Genomic DNA, 17,045 nt, shown 5'->3' on the forward strand with positions numbered 1-17,045 from the left:
CAATGTTTCAAACAAAAATCCACGAATTGAAAAACCTTTGATGTATTTGCGTAAAGTTCAGTGGGGAAAAAAGTCAATAAGAGTCAGAAAGAAAAACGATTAACAATAACATTTTAAAAGGTGAGCCGACCGTGGTGAAGGTACAACAAATATCATATCTTTCTTTCTCGCCTTCTCTCTCCATAATGAGTTGAATATCCCAACAGGACATGGCTGCAGGTACATTAATCTCCCATAACAACTACTCGATGTGATAAGTCAAGCTTAGGTTACAATATCTGTGTTTATCTTACCCTCTATACATTTCTAGGAATATGATTGGTTAAAAGCAACCGCAAGTATATCCCATATTAGGTTAGTAGGGTTCCATATTAGTTTAGTAGACGGGGCTTATTTCAATACACGGTTATTAGTGGTGTTACGTCCCTTTATAAAAAAACAACACGGTGTTGAAGGAAAATATTCAAGGTTTCAACAGACGAAGAAACTGATAATGAACGATTAAAATAAATTCATAAAACACATTTAAAGCTAACAAGTTGTTATTGTTGGCATTTGTTTTTGTATAGACCAATGGAAGTAGGTTCTTAATACTAACGGTTTAGAAGACTTGATCACTTTGATAGGCCACTAGTCTAAATAGCACATGTTAAGATAGTCGGTAAGATAAATTCGTAATCTCAGTCAACTATTTGTTTTGTCTACGTCTTTTGTGTACCTCATCATATGCAACAGCTAGTGCATCTATTTTGTAGATCTCAAAGTTCATTTAAACAAATAAATTGTTTTTCAGTTGTACCGCCATGTCTAACATACCAAATGTTTAGCGACAAATTTCTTAAAATAGACAATCCTATGTCCATTTATACCTCAGCACAAGTAGATATATATCTTCTGACGAAAAATAAGTGTACAACGGCAACTATAATTCACACTTATTTTGAATTATACAAGATAACAAACATTACTGCGGATACAGGTGTACAGGTTGGAGAAAAACAGTCGGATGTTAAGTTCAAGTTTAACCCAGGAGAACATGACATAGGATACTATCGTTTGTATGCTAAAATAGGATATCCTGCAAGCATGACAGACTGGATGGAAGAATCAATGTTTGTGAAAATAGAACAACCACCACCGCATGCATTTATAAAAGGTGGAGCCGGTAGGACTATTGGTCAAGGACTCTCAGAATTTGACGCTCGTTCTGTGTCGTATAGTTTAACTAATGGCCCTGGTGATCCTTCCGGGCTCATCTTTTCTTGGAGATGTCTCAGTTTTGTAACACATAATATTTATAATCTACTGCAATTTAACATTGACCCAATATTAGCGTTTAAAGATATAAGTAACTATAAAAAGAAATGGTACGAAACTAGTTTTGTTCAATATATAAAAGACAAAGTCGCATTCATCTATGGCTCTACACTTGACCCCGTTGTAAAAAGTTTAAAGAATTCTAATTCTCGTTGCATGTATGGAAGTGAGTTTTACGTCAAAGTTAAACCTGATAAATATCTTAAAACATTTGTAACAACAAAAACTACAACGGACACAACTACACCGGACACAACTGCACAGGAGTCAACAACAGAAGAGACAACTACGCCAGTTTCTCCTTATGATCGAATACCTTTGACAAGATTTTTTGATATTGACTTTATGTATGAAATGGATCCAAAACCTAAATCTGAATTGAAAGACACACAGTATGTCCTGCCTTTTCCAAGAAATTACACACGCCTCGTTTTAAATGAAATGCTGGAATTTCTTTATGATTTATATGGTGAAAAGTCTGATGATTTTCTTCACGATACAGACGACTTTTTTGAAAGGTTATCGGATAGCTCATTGACTCTTGATAGTTTGTATAAACTACGTGAACTTTCTGGGTTGCCTGCAAGTGCGAATGATACATTTTTTGATGACCTATTTAAATGGCTGCAAAATGCAAATATATCGAAAGAATTTGCATTTGCACTGCGGGATTTGTTTAATAGCTTTAAATCTGTCCAGTCTTACGTGAGCAGTGCAACAGACTTATTAGATTTGATAGGAATTGATGGTTACTTCAAACTCATCATTGATGAATCGGGAAAATGTTTGATGAATTATCTGGGAGATATCTTTGACGGGTTTACTAAGATTAACTCATTTGATTGGAATAGAATGAAAAATCAAGAAAAGTATTACTTGAACTGGCTAGAGATAGAATTTTTCAACTCTAGTGCTTGTAAACTGTTCAACGGAATCGAAGATGGAAGCGGAAGTCTGACCGTTACCTCTCAAGATGTCTCAGAGGGAAGGGGATTTTTAGTGTATTTAAGAGTAGAATTTGAGGAGTCTATTAGTTACTTTATACAACATGCGCAATCAGATACAGGAAATCCTCCAGTCTTGGATATAGAGTAAGTAAAGTTTTCAGTTCTAATTAAAAAATGTTATTACACGAAAAGAATAATAAAAGCTAAAGATAGATCTCAAAGATCTTATGATGATACTTTTATCCCAGTAATGTTCACGGAATAACGTTTTCGATTTCATTAGGCAAAATTGACCTTAGGTTTGGCCATTATTTTAATATCCTTTTTGTCATATCTCTCTCTACACATTTACGAGCTTAAAAATGCTTTGCTTTGCATTTTTTTTTTGAATTGAGGTACAATAGCTTCCATTACATAGGACCCATTAGTAAGGGTCTTGATTTTTTTTTTGGGGGGGGGGGGGGGAGTAGGATTGGGTCCCCTTTTGCAGAATCTTTGATTTTTGGGATATTTTTCTTTATCTTATAACCGCCTTTTCTTTATAAAAAATACTAATAAATGTGTTATTATCTGCACATTCTTCATTGCTATACCTAGTATTATATTACGTAATGTTTACTTTATATAATAAGTAGTTGTGGTATGATTGCCAAAAATAAGGAGTTGTGGTATGATTGCCAAAAATAAGGAGTTGTGGTATGATTGCCAAAAATAAGGAGTTGTGGTATGATTGCCAAAAATAAGGTGTTGTGATATGATTGCCAAAATAAGGAGTTGTGGTGTGATTGCCAAAAAATAGAGTTGTGGTACATGTATGATTGCCAAAATAAGGAGTTGTGGTATGATTGTCAAAAAAAAGGAGTTGTGGTATGATTGCCAATGAGACAACTATCCACAAAAGACCAAAATGACACCGACATTAACAACTATAGGTCACCGTACGGCCTTCAACAATGAGCAAAGCCCATACCGCAAAGTCAGCTATAAAAGGCCCCAATAAGACAATGTAAAACATTTCAAACAAGAAAACTAACGGCCTTATTTATGTAAAAAAATGAACGAAAAACAAATATGTAACACATAAACAAACGACATCCACTGAATTACAGGCTCCTGACTTGGGACAGGCACAGACATAAATAATGTGTCGGGGTTAAACATGTTAGCGGGATCCCAACCCTCCCCCTAACCTGGGACAGTGGTATAACAGTTCAACATAAGAAAGAATATATATAGTGGTATAACAGTACAAGAAAAGAAGTAAAATTTCAAAAACTCAAACCATTAAACCGATAATAGACATGTAACAAAGACCCACACCGGACGTGGCAGTGTATATTTACATGCACATACAAAAAAAGACACAGCAGTAACTGACAGCTAGTTCAAATCTAAAAACAAATATTAAACAAATCATAGATATAGGAAGATTTGGTGTGAGTGCCAATGTGACAACTCTCCATCCAAATAACAATTTTAAAAAAGTAAACCATTATAGGTCAATGTACGGCCTTCAACATGGAGCCTTGGCTCACACCGAACAACAAGCTATAAAGGGCCCCAAAATTACTAGTGTAAAACCATTCAAACCGGAAAACCAACGGTCTAATCTATATTAAAAAAAACGAGAAACGAGAAACACGTATAAATTACATATTAAACAAAAGACAACTACTGTACATCAGATTCCTGACTTAGGACAGGTGCAAACATTAATGTTAGACTGAAATACCAATCAGTACATATCTAAAATCTAATGGATTTATATAAAAACGGACATAAAAATTATAAAAACACTCATCGAAGGCCAGTTGTGTGTGGAACCTTAGTTCTTTAAATGTTCTTTTAAAATAGTTTATCGTGAATAAAAATCGACTTGTTTGTATGTGTACTCTTTTACATCCTCGACTACTGACTTGTTTGTATGTGTACTGTTTTACATCCTCGACTACTGACTTGTTTGTATGTGTACTGTTTTACAGATGCAGATTAAACTGCATGAAGAAGACTGCTTTGACTTCTATAATGTCGTTAAAGGCTACATGTCCGTCTTGTACGTATGAACAACAAAAAGGATTTAAATTTTGGTGGATAGTAAAAGATTTCGATATATTCAGCAGGAAGGCAACAACAAATAATTACTGGGAATCTTGGATGTTATCTGGTAATTTTGCTCAAGTTTTATTTATATATAAACAATTTAACATTAAGTATAGAAATAATTAGTATCAACCTTGTAAAATATTATCATAAAACACACTATTTCATATCGTTAGAACTAAAACAAACATTCCACAGAGTTGGTGGTATACTGCATTTGTCTTGCCTATCCGCCCATCCAATCATATGTTCGTTCGTCCTTCTGTCCGAAACCTTCGCTGCATATTTCTTTGCTTCTTGAAAATACTTTTTTGCTCTGTGAGACAGTCACTTCTTGTTAGATGACACTTTGATTAAATCCGTCGGAAAGCCACTACTTGTTAGATGAGAGTTTGATAATTCCGTAAAACAATCACTTCTTGTTAGATGACACTTTGATTTTATCAGTCGGGCAGTCACTTCTTGTTATATGACACTTTGATTTAATCAGTCGGGCAGTCACTTCTTGTTAGATGACGCTTTGATTTAATCAGTCGGGCAGTCACTTTTTGTTAGATGACGCTTTGATTTAATCAGTCGGGCAGTCACTTTTTGTTAGATGACGCTTTGATTTAATCAGTCGGACAGTCACTTTTTGTTAGATGACGCTTTGATTTAATCAGTCTGGCAGTCACTTTTTGTTAGATGACGCTTTGATTTAATCAGTCGGGCAGTCACTTTTTGTTAGATGACGCTTTGATTTAATCAGTCGGGCAGTCACTTTTTGTTAGATGACGCTTTGATTTAATCAGTCGGGCAGTCACTTTTTGTTAGATGACGCTTTGATTTAATCAGTCGGGCAGTCACTTTTTGTTAGATGACGCTTTGATTTAATCAGTCTGGCAGTCACTTGTTAGATGACATCGGACAGTCACTTCTTGTTACAGAAGAAAACATTTGAGTGAATCCGTTGGGTAGTAACTTCTTGTTACAGAAGAATACATTTGAGTAATTCGTCGGATAGCAGGGGCGGATCCAGGATTTTTGAAAGAGGGAGCGTATTTTTAAAGATCGCCGAGCGGCGCGAGGCGTAATTTTTTTTTACCCTTTTTAGGACTAAAAACATAAAATAAGTGAAATATGCACTTTTTAAACGGTTCCTGGCGTGGGGCATGCATATTTTGTAGTTGCTGTTAAGGTGTAAGGGTTGGACATTTTCGATGCTGTATTCTCCCTATTAATTGTCTATCATAAAATGATAGTATGGATCCAAAGCTATGTACTGATACATTTAATGTGGGATTTGTCAGTAAAACATAGACATGGAAAATTCTCGCACGTATGTTGTAAGTTAAGTTAGTATAACCTCACAGATTTCTTGTTATAAACAAGATATACGCTGGGCTATTCGATTGAATTTGAAATACGACCGACACGAGTTAAAAAAGACAAACAAGCAATTTGTATCCAAATGTTTGGTTGATATGTTTCACCAACAACATTAAGGGAAGTAAAGGGTTAAAAATCAATCAAAGGCTAAGAACGAGTCTGCAATGACAACGAATTTATGAATAACGGCCGACAAATGGAGACATAAAGGCCACACCCAGCAGGCAGGTTGCAGTCTGGTCTTGAAAAAAGTATTCCATATATATCAGTTCGACGAAACAGACATTCCGGTCAGACATGAAAACCCCTGCCACAAAAAAATATGCACGCTTTTATTCATCATGTTCATGTAATGCTAAATAATTCGTTTCTAATAGCAAAAAAGTGGACAAGATTTTTGTTTTACGTCCAGAATTTTTGTTTAAGGCAAAAATCAGAGTCAATTGTTTTCTCTCTCAAATATCTAAGACTGTCTCCTCAAATCAAATGGTTCGTACTTACGACGTTAAATCTATATAGAGCTTATACTGTTATGATATTGTAATCATTATGTTTATTTATGTTGGCCTAATTTGTGTTGTATGGCCTGATAGTTGTTTACCAAATAATCTTATAACTGTGCAGTTTAGGAATGATTGGAACTTTCTAGAATGATCCTTATAAAAGATGCGTAATTTAAACTTCTACGTTATTCCAGAAACTTCCGTTGTAACTTTCCAGGATTTTCCACAATGTTCAATTATAGAGTGTTCCAGAATTTTCCATGACAACACTATATATACAGACACTAAAGTTAAACTCTCATATTAAACTTGGACTTAGACATTGATAGACATTAGTATTCACGGCATTTGGATTGACACTTTTATTCTACAAACAACATCATACTGGATTGTGACATTAGTAGTGAACGTAATATTCAAATTGGATTCCGAAAGATTTCCGGATACAGATAAAGATAACAGATTGGACTCATATTTTGACAGTTAAGTTAACAGTAATATTTGTGTAATACCTTTTGTAAACTTCTGTATATTAAATATTGTTAAATTTTACTATTGATTTGTGTCTTTTGTTGGCTACAATTTAAAGGCGATTTCTGGCCGTAACAGAAATTGGGGGCTCGTCCGGGATAACGTTAATATCTTTATAGAAATTTGTTCAGTATTTTTATAAGAACTAGCCAACAAAATTCTACAAAATGGCATTTGATGCCGGTAAATTTTTAAAAACGCCGACCTGGGACACTGGAGCTTCTCAGTCTTTATTGTTAGAAGGTGTGTTGCCTTTGTCCGAGAAGATTTCTGTTGGTGCCTCCGTTTTGTTACAAGGTGTAGAGTTAGGTTGTATAGATGTTCCTCTCCATCGTATTTATCTGAAGTCAGATTTAATAACTGGACCAGTTGTTGTAGGTGTTCGTCCTAATCTCCCTGTTGAGGGTGTTACCTTATTGCTAGGAAATGATCTAGCTAGGAACAAAGTGGTTGCTGAACCAATTGTTACCAGTGAACCAGTGGTGGATGTTAAATCACCTGAAGATGAAGCTGAATTGTATCCAGCTTGTGTTGTAACTAGGGCGATGGCTAGAAAACAACAAGATGAGGATTTGCAAGAAAACCAGTTTGATTACATGGACCTTTCTGACACTTTCCTAGCCGACATTGAAGGTCCTGGTAGCTCAGAAAAGGCCATAATAAGACCACCTAATGTTAACAAGAATGTAGTTATGCCATGGCCAGACGTAAACAGCCATTCACTAAACAGAAAGAACCTTTTGGAAGAACAAAATAAAGACCCTGAGGTTCTTCAGCTCTGCAAGAGGGCTCAACCACAGGAGGAAGCAGACAAAGTGGCTGAATGCTATTTCCATCAGGACGGCATTTTAATGAGGAAGTGGAGGCCTCCTGATGCTACCCCAGAGGAGGAATGGAGAGTGGTATACCAAGTGGTGGTGCCTAAAGTTTATAGGCAAGAAATTATTGGTCTTGCCCATGACACCCCCTTGGCTGGACACTTAGGTATAAGAAAGACTTGCCTTAAGATATTGCAGCATTTCTACTGGCCCAGACTTCGAAATGATGTCGCAGAATACTGCAAATCATGCCATATATGCCAGGTTGTTGGTAAGCCTAACCAGACAATACCACCAGCACCACTTCTGCCTATTCCAGCTTTTGACGAACCTTTTAGCAGAGTTCTTATTGACTGCGTTGGACCTTTACCAAAGACCAAGACTGGAAATGCGTATTTATTGACAATCATGTGTACATCTACTCGCTTTCCTGAGGCTATTCCGCTCAGAAATTTTAAGACACCTACTATCGTCAAAGCTCTGATCAAATTTTTCACATTAGTAGGACTTCCTAAGTTTATACAGTCCGACCAGGGATCAAATTTCATGTCAGGTTTATTTCAGCAAGTCGTGTACCAGTTAGGGATTGCTCAGTATAGATCAAGTGCGTACCATCCAGAATCTCAAGGTGCCTTAGAACGTTTTCATCAAACATTGAAGAACATGATTAGAACTTTTTGTCTTCAATTTGACAGAGACTGGGATGATGGAGTTCACTTTCTACTTTTTGCGGTTCGAGAGGCTGTTCAAGAATCCCTTGGATTTAGTCCCTTTGAGTTGGTATTTGGTCATACTGTAAGGGGACCGTTAAAATTGATTAAGGAAAAGTGGTTTACTGAACATACTGACTTGAATCTTTTAGACTATGTATCTAGATTTAAAGAAAAATTGTATACTGCTTGTCAAATTGCTCAGAAAAACTTAAAAAATGTACAGAACAAGATGAAAATATGGTATGATAAAGATGCCAGGGACAGAGTTTTTGAGCCTGGTGATAGCGTACTTGTATTTCTGCCTGTCCCTGGACATCCTTTACAGGCTAAATATTGTGGTCCTTATACAATAGAGAGTAAAATTAATGATTTGAATTATATTGTAAAAACTCCAGGTCGGCGCAAACAAAATAGAGTGTGTCATATTAATATGTTAAAACCATATTTTGAGCGTACTAATGTTCTATGTGATAGTAAACCAGTTGCCACTTTAGGCATGGTTAAATTTGAGAACAATCATGACAAACCAGATGTAATTGAACCAATTTTTAGTTGTAAAACTATGGAAGAGACAGTTAGATTGAAAAATTCAGAAATTTTGTCAAATTTAGATTCAAAACTTGCACATCTGTCTTTTGATCGTAGAGAAGAAATAAAAACTTTGGTATTTTCTTATAAAAATCTTTTTCCAGATGTGCCAAAAAAAACCACTGCTGTTTGTCATGATGTTGATGTCGGAGATGCTTGTCCAATTAAGCAACATCCTTACAGGCTCAATCCACTCAAACTTGAAGTTATGAGAAAAGAAATTAAATATATGCTTGACAATGATATTATTGAGCCGAGTAACAGTGAATGGAGCTCTCCTTGTCTCCTGGTGCCAAAACCAGATAAAACTTTTCGTTTCGTGACTGATTTCAGGAAAGTAAATTCAGTCTCAAAATCTGATTCCTATCCGATTCCAAGGATAGACGATTGTATTGACAACATTGGTCAAGCAAAATTTGTGAGCAAATTTGATTTGTTGAAAGGTTATTGGCAAGTTCCACTGACACAGAGAGCTCGTGAAATATCAGCTTTTGTTACACCAGATGGCTTATTTCAATATACTGTAATGCCGTTTGGCATGAAAAGTGCACCAGCTACATTTCAAAGAATGATCAATAATGTTATAAAAGATTTAAACTGTTGTTATGCTTATATTGATGATCTAATTGTATGTAGTGATAGCTGGGAACAGCATTTAACTCATTTGTATGATACTTTTGATAGATTGTCACATTCAAATTTGACTGTTAATCTTGGTAAAAGTGAATTTTGTCAGGCCACTGTTGATTATTTAGGGCATACAGTTGGCCAAGGTGAAGTAAAACCTATTATGGCTAAAGTGGAAGCTATTTCCAAATTTCCACCTCCTACAAATAGAAAACAACTTATGAGATATTTAGGCATGATAGGATTTTACAGGAAATTCTGTTCAAATTTTGCTACTGTTGTTCAACCATTGACTCATCTTTTACGGAAAGATTCTAAATTTATCTGGAGTGAAAATTGTCAAAAAGCTTTTGAAAATAGCAAATCACTTTTAATTAATAGTCCAGTTCTGAGTACTCCAGACTATGAAAAACAATTTAAACTTGCCGTTGATGCAAGCGATGTAGGAATAGGAGCTGTTTTATATCAAGAGACAGATGATAATGTTGAAAAACCTATATCATATTTTTCTAAGAAATTAGATAAACATCAGAAAAATTATTCAACTATTGAAAAAGAGTGTTTTGCAATGTTGTCAGCACTTCAACATTTTGATGTATATTTGAATCCCACTGTATATCCAATTCTTGTTTATACTGATGATAATCCTCTCACCTTCATGCATAAAATGAGAAACAAGAATCAGAGGTTGACTAGGTGGAGTTTATTGTTACAGGAATATGATGTAATTGTAAAACATATTAAGGGTAAAGATAATGTAATAACTGATGCTTTATCTAAAGCTTATTAAATCACTTTGTATATATTATGTATTTTTGTTCATATTATTCATGATAAGTTTTTGTTACACTAAAACTTCTTTTAAGGGGGGAGGTGTTATGATATTGTAATTATTATGTTTATTTATGTTGGCCTAATTTGTGTTGTATGGCCTGATAGTTGTTTACCAAATAATCTTATAACTGTGCAGTTTAGGAATGATTGGAACTTTCTAGAATGATCCTTATAAAAGATGCGTAATTTAAACTTCTACGTTATTCCAGAAACTTCCGTTGTAACTTTCCAGGATTTTCCACAATGTTCCATTATAGAGTGTTCCAGAATTTTCCATGACAACACTATATATACAGACACTAAAGTTAAACTCTCATATTAAACTTGGACTTAGACATTGATAGACATTAGTATTCACGGCATTTGGATTGACACTTTTATTCTACAAACAACATCATACTGGATTGTGACATTAGTAGTGAACGTAATATTCAAATTGGATTCCGAAAGATTTCCGGATACAGATAAAGATAACAGATTGGAATCATATTTTGACAGTTAAGTTAACAGTAATATTTGTGTAATACCTTTTGTAAACTTTTGTATATTAAATATTGTTAAATTTTACTATTGATTTGTGTCTTTTGTTGGCTACAATTTAAAGGCGATTTCTGGCCGTAACAATACTGACTGGGGATCATTATTCGGCTATATTATTTTAAAAGAGGCTGGGGCGTTTGGGGTTAAACATGTTTCCGTAGTTAAATAATATTGCTGTGGAACTTTTTTTTCATGAGAGTGTAATAGTCTATAGAGCATTACTTTCTGTTTAGTGGAATAGTGAAATAGAAGTCAATATGTTCTTGCTAAATCCTGTGTCGCTTTGAAGGTGTCATGATTGTCATCCTCAGCCTACGCAATGTGTTACTCTAATTTGAATTTCAAAATGACTGAGAGACGTTTTATTCGACGCACTGCAGTTCAATTCCACCATAGCGAATCACATGACTTTGATAATCAGTAAATTCCAGCGAAGAATATCTTTATGAGTCAAGAATTGTCGCATATAAATTAAATAGTAGTACACGGGAAATGGCAAAGTTCACGAAGTCTAGTCAGATTAATCATTTTACAAAAAAAAAAAAAAAAAAAAGTCCGAGCAAAAAGGGGGGGGGGTAGGCGTACGCCCTCTACGCCCCCTCTGGATCCGTCACTGGGTAGTCACTTCGTGTTAGATGTCAGTTTAATTAAATCTTCTTGTTTACTGACACTTTGACTGGATCCGTTGGACAGTCCCTTATTGTAAGACGGCACCTTGATTAAATATGTCGGCAGTCACATATGTTAGATAACACTTACGTTAAGTCAGTTTGTACAGTAAAATACAGTTTATATCTAATTAGTATAATTCAAACTTAAAATATTAAAAAAGTTATTAAGTATGACTACTACGAAACCAATCAATGTACATTAATAGAAAAAAACTTTTGTCTTATTGTTAGTAAGTTATATAAGTCCAATATATTATGATTGTTTAAACTTTTTCAATTAGATATACTATCAATTTACATATAATCAAATATAAACATCGGTTTTTATTCATTTACCAATATATTGCGATAGCTTGTCAATCAGTTTGATAAATATCCTATATTTGTCGATAGTTTGCAATTTAGCTTGATTTGGGCCCTATACGTTTCGATGGTTTTTCATATATCGATATCGATTGTAACACAAACGAATGCAATTAATCATCATATTTGAAATGAAGACAACACGTTCGATAATTTCATGCGTCCGCAGCGCTTTTCTGGATTTACCTTCGTCAGAAACGCTCAAAGCCAAATATATGAAAGCCAATAATGTATAAGTACTATCAGGGTTAGGGCTAAATATGTTTATCATTAGCATAATGTGGTTGATGACAAAGTACTAGTCAAGTACACTTTGTCAGCTTTCACATTTGAATTATGCAATGCTTAACTCAACAGTTAAATAGAAACCGCGGTTGACGTACACAAAGTGTCTAACTTTTCATACAAATTCAAGATGAGAACAAATGTGATAAATACAATAATTGTGAAAGCTCTGGAGATTGATTTAACAGTGACTGATTGGAGTTTGAGTTAACAGTGACTGATTGGAGTTTGAGTTAACAGTGACTGACTGGAGATTGAGTTAACAGTGACTGATTGGAGGTTGAGTAAACATTGAATGACTGGAGATTGAGTTAACAGTGACTGATTGGAGTTTGAGTTAACAGTGACTGACTGGAGATTGATTTAACAGTGACTGATTGGAGATTGAGTTAACAGTGACTGACTGGAGATTTAGTTAACAGTGACTGATTGGAGTTTGAGTTAACAGTGACTGACTGGAGATTGAGTTAACAGTGACTGATTGGAGATTGAGTTAACAGTGACTGACTGGAGATTTAGTTAACAGTGACTGACTGGAGATTGAGTTAACATTAACTGAAAGGAGATTGAGTTAACAGTGACTGATTGGAGATTGAGTTAACAGTGACTGATTGGAGATTGAGTTAACAGTGACTGATTGGAGATTGAGTTAACAGTGACTAACTGGAGATTGAGTTAACAGTGACTGACTGATTGGAATTTGAGTTAACAGTGACTGACTGGAGATTGAGTTAACAGTAACTGACTGGAGATTGAGTTAACAGTGACTGATTGGAGATTGAGTTAACAGTGACTGACTGGAGATTGAGTTAACAGTGACTGATTGGAGAATGAGTTAACAGTGACTGACTGGAGATTGAGTTAACAGTGACTGACTGGAGATTGAGTTAACAGTAACTGATTGGAGATTGAGTTAACAGTGACTGATTGGAGATTGAGTTAACAGTGACTAACTGGAGATTGAGTTTACAGTGACTGACTGATTGGAATTTGAGTTAACAGTGACTGATTGGAGATTGAGTTAACAGTGTCTGATTGGAGATTGAGTTAATAGTGACTGAGTGGAGAATGAGTTAACAGTGACTGATTGGAGATTGAGTTTACAGTGACTGACTGGAGATTGAGTTAACAGTGACTGACTGGAGATTGAGTAAACAGTGACCGATTGGAGATTGAGTAAACAGTGACTGATTGGAGATTGAGTTAACAGTAACTGACTGGAGATTGAGTTAACAGTAACTGACTGGAGATTGAGTTAACAGTGACTGACTGGAGATTGAGTTAACAGTAACTGACTGGAGATTGAGTTAACAGTGACTGATTTGAGTTTGAGTAAACAGTGACTGACTGGAGATTGAGTTAACAGTGACTGACTGGAGATTGATTTAACAGTGACTGATTGGAGATTGAGTTAACAGTGACTGACTGATTGGAGAATGAGTTAACAGTGACTGATTGGAGATTGAGTTAACAGTGACTGACTGGAGATTGAGTTAACAGTGACTGACTGGAGATTGAGTTAACAGTAACTGATTGGAGATTGAGTTAACAGTGACTGATTGGAGATTGAGTTAACAGTGACTAACTGGAGATTGAGTTAACAGTGACTGACTGATTGGAGAATGAGTTAACAGTGACTGATTGGAGTTTGAGTTAACAGTGACTGACTTGAGATCGAGTTAACAGTGACTGACTGGAGATTGATTTAACAGTAACTGATTGGAGATTGAGTTGACAGTGACTGATTGGAGATTGAGTTAACAGTGACTGACTGGAGATTGAGTTAACAGTGACTGACTGATTGGAATTTGAGTTAACAGTGACTGATTGGAGATTGAGTTAACAGTGTCTGATTGGAGATTGAGTTAACAGTGACTGATTGGAGATTGAGTTAACAGTAACTGATTGGAGATTGAGTTAACAGTGACTGAGTGGAGAATGAGTTAACAGTGACTGATTGGAGATTGAGTTAACAGTGACTGACTGGAGATTGAGTTAACAGTGACTGATTGGAGATTGAGTAAACAGTGACTGATTGGAGATTGAGTTAACAGTGACTGACTGGAGATTAGTTTACAGTGACTGATTGGAGATTTAGTTAACAGTGACTGACTGGAGATTGAGTAAACAGTAACTGATTGGAGATTGAGTAAACAGTGACTGATTGGAGATTGAGTAAACAGTGACTGACTGGAGATTGAGTAAACAGTGACTGATTGGATATTGAGTTAACAGTGACTGACTGGAGATTGAGTTAACAGTGACTGATTGGAGATTGAGTTAACAGTGACTGATTGGAGATTAAGTTAACAGTGACTGATTGGACTGGAGATTGAGTTAACAGTGACTGACTGGAGATTGAGTTAACAGTGACGGATTGGAGATTGAGTTAACAGTGACGGATTGGAGATTGAGTTAACTGTGACTGACTGGAGATTTAGTTAACAGTGACTGACTGGAGATTGAGTTAACAGTGTCTGGTTGGAGATGAAGTTAACAGTGACTGACTGGAGATTGAGTAAACAGTGACTGACTGGAGATTGAGTTAACAGTGATTGACTGGAGATTGGTTTAACAGTGACTGATTGGAGATTGAGTTAACAGTGACTGACTGGAGATTGAGTTTACAGTGATTGGCTGGAGATTGAGTTAACAGTGTCTGATTGGAGATGAAGTTAACAGTGACTGACTGGAGATTGAGTAAACAGTGACTGACTGGAGATTGAGTTAACAGTGACTGATTGGAGATTGAGTAAACAGTGACTGACTGGAGATTGAGTTAACAGTGACTGACTGTACTAATCTCCAGAGACTTCCCAATTATTTATTGATATCAAAGTTAATAAGTGTTTTATTACATTACATTTTTTAACCATCTCCAATCTTGCTCAAGATATCTAATTGTTTCTTGTTTTGATACTAAATATTTTTTTTATACTTTCACAGTTGCTTACTTTTACAAGTTAAAGTAAATATTCAATAAAAAAAGGAAGGAAAAAAACAAGACTTTTCATGACGTCATAAACCTACATTAATGTTGTTGCCTAGGAAAAATCCTATCTATAGGTTCTAAATCTTATATTATATTTAGCCAATGCGAAAAGATAATTTTGATAGTCATGTAATAAAATATATTGAAGAGTAGCATATACTACAGATAGGGACACATTAAAACGCCTAATGTGCAAGAAGAATTAGGTTGGTCCCCTCCGTAAAACATTCAGTATGCCTTCGGGGTATACAAATGTCAAGAATTTCAATAACGGCCGAGAAACAGACTAAAGAAGAATATACTATCGGCTACGTGACATTTATGATTATATTTACATTTATTTCTCTTTAAAACACATTTATAAATCTATCGTTAATTTATTAAACGTAATGCTTTATTTCCTGGCAATTTCAGAATTTGAAACCAATGCATTTGTTATGAAAGCCAATGTTTTGAACGCTAGTGCTGGATACCTTATAGAAGCTCACATAGAACTTGCAACAGGGGAGACAAGCATTAGTATTTGGACCGTCAATACAAACATACTACCGTATGGGGGATCTTGTGAGATTGAAGATGCAATCTGGGGTAAGTAGTCTGAGATGTGTTTTCTTGCATTGTAATTCGAATTAAAATTGACGTTAGGACGTTAATCGTTTCGAATGCGAATTAAACTAATTCGAATTAGTTAATGCGAATCGAATTCGAATTACGTGTGACCTCAGCATTATACACAATTTTTATTACCACAAAACACAGATCACGCTTGAATTTCGGTGTCGTCACTTCTATTTTCTAGAGTTATGCTCCTTTACAAATGGAATAATTGCTAAATTTTTCATTTTTTTTCTCCAAAAATATCAATGTCGTTATTCAAGTAATTCTTAAAATTTAAGTTATCTTCCGTTTTCCATGATTATATTTAAATCAACTACAATTAATGCTTTATACAATGCAATGTTTTTTTTAATTGTGCCTTCCACTGATAAAAATCAGATCAAGTTGAATTTGGGTAGTGTCACTTTAACCATTATTGAGTTATGCCTCTTCATAAATCGAAAAATTGAAAAAAATTTAGTTTCCATTCTGTTACTTAAGTTTGCCCCAACCAAACATTATGAAACCTTTACACAGGTAAAGTACAAAATTGTTTCCGTTCTCTAACTTTAGTTTGCCTCAACCAAATGTTATGAGACTTACACACAATGCTTATTACAACAAAACTCAGATCAAGTTCAAATTTGGGTAGCGTCACTTTCACCGTTCTTCAGTTATGTCCCTTTATAACTATATGATATGCAAGCGGGGACATCATCTGTGTCCACATGTGGACACAATCCACATTTATTTAATTCAGTTTAAAGAAGTCTTCTAACAGTTGATTTAGAATGCTACCTAGACGAAAATTACGTAAAGCTATCTTTTGAGTTATTGATGCAAATACGGTAAACGATGTTATATTGTTTTATCTGAATAAACATTCATTAAACTCTAATTTGGGAAATATTGAGAACTACGTTTCCTATATTTTAACTAATAGTTATAATTGCCCTTTTCTGTTATTTTTTTATTAGATAGATGGAACGATGAATGTGTTACGTCTAGTGGCAAATTTAAATGCACATACTGCAATCAAAATATGTGGATGTGATTTAGATATGGTCCCTGTTTTTACTAGACCACATCACGAATCGGTTCATTAACATCATAGTTCATACGAATCCATACGGTAACAGTCCTAGGGAAGACATTTCGTCATACTTGGATACATTATTCTGACTATGGGAATACCAGTTTTAATTTAAAATGCTGCATACTTGATGCGAACTAGCAAATATTAATGTTCAA

General features: G+C 35.1%; 1 protein-coding gene across 1 annotated transcript in view; it reads left to right on the forward strand.

The window, feature by feature from the left end:
- LOC139489453 (uncharacterized) overlaps positions 1-17,045 on the forward strand; it is a 65,790-nt gene that overhangs the window by 15,989 nt on the left and 32,756 nt on the right. The window contains exons 5-7 of the mRNA XM_071275784.1: positions 794-2,408; positions 4,247-4,428; positions 15,612-15,785. Of these exons, the coding sequence (XP_071131885.1) occupies positions 794-2,408; positions 4,247-4,428; positions 15,612-15,785 (1,971 nt within the window). The remainder of the gene's footprint in view (positions 1-793; positions 2,409-4,246; positions 4,429-15,611; positions 15,786-17,045) is intronic.

This window comes from Mytilus edulis, chromosome 9 (assembly GCF_963676685.1).
Source record: "Mytilus edulis chromosome 9, xbMytEdul2.2, whole genome shotgun sequence".
NCBI lineage: Eukaryota > Metazoa > Mollusca > Bivalvia > Mytilida > Mytilidae > Mytilus > Mytilus edulis.